Source organism: Octopus bimaculoides, chromosome 3 (assembly GCF_001194135.2).
Source record: "Octopus bimaculoides isolate UCB-OBI-ISO-001 chromosome 3, ASM119413v2, whole genome shotgun sequence".
In the NCBI taxonomy this organism is placed as follows: Eukaryota; Metazoa; Mollusca; class Cephalopoda; order Octopoda; family Octopodidae; genus Octopus; species Octopus bimaculoides.
In genome coordinates this window covers 32,820,526-32,826,669 of record NC_068983.1, presented here as the reverse complement: position 1 = coordinate 32,826,669, position 6,144 = coordinate 32,820,526, and the positions used below count along the sequence as shown (strand labels likewise).

General features: G+C 32.8%; 1 protein-coding gene across 1 annotated transcript in view; it reads right to left on the bottom strand.

Moving 5' to 3' along the window:
* Positions 1 to 6,144, bottom strand: part of LOC106872479 (leukocyte tyrosine kinase receptor) — a 278,847-nt gene that overhangs the window by 31,040 nt on the left and 241,663 nt on the right. The window contains exon 4 of the mRNA XM_052966722.1: positions 3,645 to 3,801. Coding sequence (XP_052822682.1) covers positions 3,645 to 3,801 — 157 coding nt within the window. The remainder of the gene's footprint in view (positions 1 to 3,644; positions 3,802 to 6,144) is intronic.

Genomic DNA, 6,144 nt, shown 5'->3' with positions numbered 1-6,144 from the left:
ATATATGCATACATATATATATAAATGTATGTATGTGTGTGTGTGTGTGTGTGCGTGTGTGTGTGTGTGCAGTTATTGACATATATGCAAATATATATATATATAGAGAGAGAGAGAGAGAGAGTGAGAGAGAAAGTGAGAGAGAGAGATGTTATATACATTTATGATTTATATGTATTTATTCATCTATATATTCACACATAAGCATATGTCTATGTGCGTGTGTGTTTGTATGTATATGTATGTATGTATGTATGTATGTATGTATGTATGTATGTATGTATGTATGTATGTATGCATGTATGTAAGTACGTATGCATGTATGTAGTTTTTATACGTGTATGAGTATGTGTTCATTTGTATAATTATGATATTTATTTCAAGGAGAAAATATTGAACTGGTGTATTAGATATCTCGTGACAAAACATACACACCTAAAGCTAATGAGATTAAATGCGATAGTTTCTGAGATTAAGAGTATTTCAGTTTTTTAGATGAGATCAATACGTTGCGACATCGATATTCCATCGTGAAAACTCAATGTTATGTCTTTTTTAATATAAGATTTTAGATTTGGTTTCTGTGTGTCCTTGTTGTAAGTTATGTTGTAGAATTTTAACCAAAAATAAGGCGATAAGCAAGCAGAATCGCTACCGCGCCGGCCGAAATGTTCAGCGGCGTTTCGTCCGAAATTGCATTCTGAAATGAAATTTCGCTGAGGTCGGCTTTGCTTTCATCTTTTCAGAGTCGATAAGAGTGTACCAATCATGCACTAGTTTTGAAGCAACCGTCTTCACATTTCTCCAACATTCCAGGCCCTTTCTTTATAGCAGAAAGAATATTTTTAACCGATGTCAACCCTGATCAAGATGATTTATGATACAGGCATTCTCGCCACGATCTTTCAATTGTTTATCGAAAGAACTACGGTGTACATTATTCCATAAAATGGTGTGATTCAACGTAAATTTACTAATTCTAGCAAATCAAGCAACCACTTTGATGTTCCCACATTAAACCAATATGTAAAGATATGGGAAATACTTTGGACTTGCAACATAGATATTACATTGAATCCACTACACCAGGTCAAAGGAAAAACGATTATTGTGTTTACCTCAACACTTCATACGGTGGGATTTGAATGCAACTCCTAAATGTACAAGAGTTTATAACGTTAGGCTTTAACTCGCCTGTTCATCTGTTGACTCATTCCTCTCATAGCCAACGAAGGAACATCTATGTGTTGTTTGATCAGCTAGAAAAAAAACACACTAATCTTTTGAAATCATGTCTCACTGCCTTAAAATCAAAGAGCATAGAGAATAATGTAATCATCATCAAGCAAAAAGATGAGCTGATCAGTGTTGTTTGGTCTGGATCCATGTCTACTCGATCGGATCTAACCAGAAGCGAAATTACAGCTATTCCAACTTTTCAATCTTTGCAATAAATTTGTATAAAAGTTGTATACAAATTTATACAATTCCTCAAATTAATGAAATACACCTTTTATTGAGATGTATATTTTATGAATTTGAAGAATTCATGAAAAATGCGCAAGTGAAGATTAATTCAATACACAACAAAATTATTAGCTCAATATACACTATCTTCATAAACAGAAAATGAGAGATCAGCTGATCTAAGCAGACAGATTTTATGTTCATACCTGACGAAGTACAAGAAAACAGACACATGAATCTAATGATCCAATGATGTCATAAACAGTCCGTGTCTCCACATATGTACAGAGGGAAATCTTTTCTCACTGGACTGTTTTTTCAGAATAAAGCCATTTCCCACGTTCAAATGTACTTGAACATGTATCTTTGTACGAATTTGTTTTATTCAACTGGGTTGGAAATGCAGACTTCAGAAAGCGCAATGCCTCATGATCAAAAAGACAGACACTAGCGAAAAACGGAAGAGATGAAGCGGTGATCTTGGGGGAGAAACAGCAAGCCCATGTCAACCAAATGATGACATAAATTGAGTAAGGAAAGAAGAGACACGTCAATAATAATAACAAAAGACCATCAAATTAAGAGCGTGAAGAAAGTATTTGTACCATTAAGCAAATACAACCTTAGCAAGTAAAACGAATATTTCCACAATATGTTTTCAGTTATACATCGCTCTATCACTCTCTCGCTCTAGCTATCAGACTATTAAATGTCCTTATGTATCGGTTGTCTCAATGAGATTACAGTCTTCGCTTCATTGCATCATCCACTTCCACAAATTAGGTCCTAATTGTTTGACTATATCCCTATCCTATCGTCTTGAAGGTCTCTTCCAATCGTTTGGATAGCACTCAACAGTTGCACGTTCCATCTGTTTTCTGTGAGCCTTAAGTTATATCCGACCTAGAGGAAGTGGTACTTCATTAGATGGCTTTGCTGTTCTATGACTTTGGCATCAACAAACCAATTTATTCATTTAAGGCGTGTTTGAATTAAGAAAACTGTCTAAGTTGTCCATCTCATGAAAAACATAATAATACACGTACACATGTTTTAAACAGAAACAGATGCTAAGGTTCTACTGCATATTTCGTTTTTGTATTTAGTTTGCAAGATTCCTGATCTGAGCACGTGTGCAGAAACAGATTTTATTGTATATGGGTGTCGGGACGTCATTATTCCATTAATAAACACATGCAGTAGTTATATTAAATTTTAAAATTATATTCAGTCAATTCGTTATCTATTTAAGCAATTAAGTAATCAATTGCTTGATTAATTGTTAGGTCAGTCAGTCAGCTTGGTGAATCCTTTCAGTGCTATTCGCGACCTCGTCAATGACACGTGCTCTCTAATCTAGATCTGGTTCAGATTTGTCTCGATTAAGTCACCTAAGTGTTAACGATTTGACTAATAATTATAAAAGAAGTGAAATAGAAACTAGTGCTTGTGATTGTTATTGACATAATGACTCTCCCAAGATACAACTAATTCTATATATGTATTTGCATCACTTTGTAGGAGTCGTGTAATCCTAGAAAGTGTAAATACCTACCCCATTAAGACTTTAAAGTCAGATGTAATGCTTTCATTCTACAGTGTTAAGCGGTTAAGATAAGAATTTTATTTGATGAGTCACCAGGCTGTCAGGAATCATTCCAAGATGGAATAAAATTTAATATCAAGAAAGACAAGACGCAAGTAGTAGAAATGAACGCTTGCTCAAAAACACAATATTAATCTTTACATTTGGATTACTCACTAATATACAAATATCTTAACCATGAAATTAATGACAATGCTATGAAGAATACCGCATATTTTTAGTCATTATTGCTTCAGAAAATTACTGTTGTTGTGTGCACTACAGTAAGTTCATATTTAAAGCATTTACACTCAATATACTTTTCTGTAAGTAAATACTATGAATATTTAATTTCAGTGCATCAAGCATTCAGAGCAATGGTTACAATTTGTAAAATACTACTACTTAAAAGTCTGTTTCTGAAAGTACTGTAGTATTAAAGGAATAGCACTGACCATATCGCATTGACGGCGATAAATTGGCTCTTTGCAATATCGAGCAGTAATAGTTTATGGAAATCATTCTGACTTAAAGGAGATAGCTGAAATACTCTAATATGCATTATTTGCTTAAAAATTTTTTTTTCGTTTACCTGTATTCTCCAGTTCTGGGAACAGTCCAAACTTGAACGCCTGGCATTGATGGATGTATAGTAATTGAATCCAGTTTGGTGTCTTTATAAGCAGCATCGCACATTTGCTGCTTGGGACCAAAATTCCTTTTCGAATTGCATGTCGAGAATCGTACAACTACAAAACGGAATCGAAAAATAATTTTAAAGAACGAATGAGACAGTGTACATTAAGAAAACCAATATCTTAAACAATATAAAATTATTTGTTTCTTTAATAATTTTTCTAAATGCTTTCGATTTATGTAAGTTAGATTCTTCTCTGAAATACCAAAAGATAAAAAATTTACATTTGTTTTAGAGTATTTTTTTCGAATAAATTAATTTTTCTAAAGATAAACATATACATATAGATATGTATATCTAATGCCCCTTTCTCGGTGATATACTTTTGTATGTTTTTTTTTTTTACCGAAGACAGATAATATAGAAGCAGAGGACATTGACTTAAAATGAATAAATACCAGACAGTTTCATCAACGTCAGTTGCCAATAAACATTTATCAGATTAATGGAATTTATGCAACTTATTTATACCATGTAAACCATGAACATTTTAATAATATTTCCCAAAAGCATATTATGTACAATGTAATATGCATTTTGGAAATAATATATAAACTTAATGAATTAATTGTCAATGATGGAACGATATAACGCAAAAATATGTTTATTAGTGATACATAAATAATTAAAGCAAAAATACTGTATTTTTTATTCTCATTTTTAATATTCCCATTTTGAATGGAATTATTCTACATTGAATGAAATTATTCTCATATGAAATAGTATACAGCTCTTGCTTTCATACTTCAATATTTTAAGTTGAAATTTAAACTTAGATGATAAATTTAAACCTGTCATATTATGCAAAATGTATTAAAATTTACATGATGAAAATAATTTCATGAGTAATTATCCCAATAGATAAATGGAGTTCAAGCAAAATAGAAATAAAAGAAAGCATTTTAAGCAATATAACTAAACTTAGGAGAGTTTTAGACCTGCTCCCTACTATTCTTATCGATTCGGTCTGGAACAAAGGAGTTATACCTAGGGCATTTTCACAGGACAGTAAGATAGACACAGTTAATTTTTCTCTTGAAAGGTTGGAGTCGATGGCTGAAGGAAAAGTAAGCTCACGGGGAAAAGAATTTCAGGTAAGATCATAGCGTTACGGGAGGAAGAAATGGGTGTAGTTGTTAGTACAGAACATGGGACAGTGGATGTAATACACGTAAGGGTGAGTGAGTTGGGAGTTTTGAATAAAAGTTGTAGGCAACAAACAAACTCCAAAAAGCGTAGGTTACTGTAGATTGACAGAAAATGCAAAGAGAGAGAGAGGGGGGAGAAAAAGAAAGAAAGAAACAAACAAACAAACAAACAAACAAACAAACAGGTTTGTGGGTTATGTTTGCAGAGTATATGACTTCAAACAAATCGATTGAGTGACATTTGGATGCACTCAAAAACATCTATATATGTAGCACCAGCACAGTTCTCGATTAGGAATCTTTATTTGTATCATTGTCCCAGTAACTTCATATTTATTATTTTGAACATAATTCGATGAAATTAAAGAAATACCATTTAAAACTATTCTTCTAATGACACAAACCTTGAGTTCTTCTGGGGAAGAGAGTCTAATCGATTACAAGACTCAACTGGTACTAATTTCATCGACTCCGAATATATGAAAGGCAAAGTCGACCTCGCTGAAATCCGCCATAGAAATATCATAAACATCATGGTCGAGGTCATTTCATCACCAAGTATTTGTTCAACGCTTTTTGCGCAAATTTATCGTGCGATGGATTTTCACCGGGAAGACAGGTTCAGTTTACTTTTTGATGAGGTATAAACGTGTTAATTTAGTCGCGTATCACATTATCAATAAAATTATATCTGAATTTGCAACCTCGTACCGACAATCTCATCTCAATTGTAGCATATAAATTGATCAGTTTTCATTATACATTGGTGAAATTTATTAGGGACGACTAGAAAACGGAGAAGTATTTTGAAGTAATCCGGCCGATATATCAGTAATAATCATATAACACATATGAACTCCTTCGAGATCCGAATATTTAGTTTATTAAATCGTTACTTTCATAAACAATCTATGATTGTAGATGGGATTTCAGTTTATCCTTATTGATAACATTATTCGCTTTGAAATCCACAATTATACGTTTGAGATAAATTTCAACAACTACAAGACGAACAAGATAAACAACACCACAAACGCCACAAACAACATATCTGCCAGCATCACAAAAACAAATTTTGCCGATGCAACGAAAGAAAAAAGAACAATATTAACATTCACCCAAAAACAAATCAATGACACAAAATCCCTTCTCACGAAAGAAGGTGACACTGTACAAATACACATACCAAAAGCAATTATTGAAAATACAAACAAGAAGCACATATCATACAGACTTATCAACAAGAA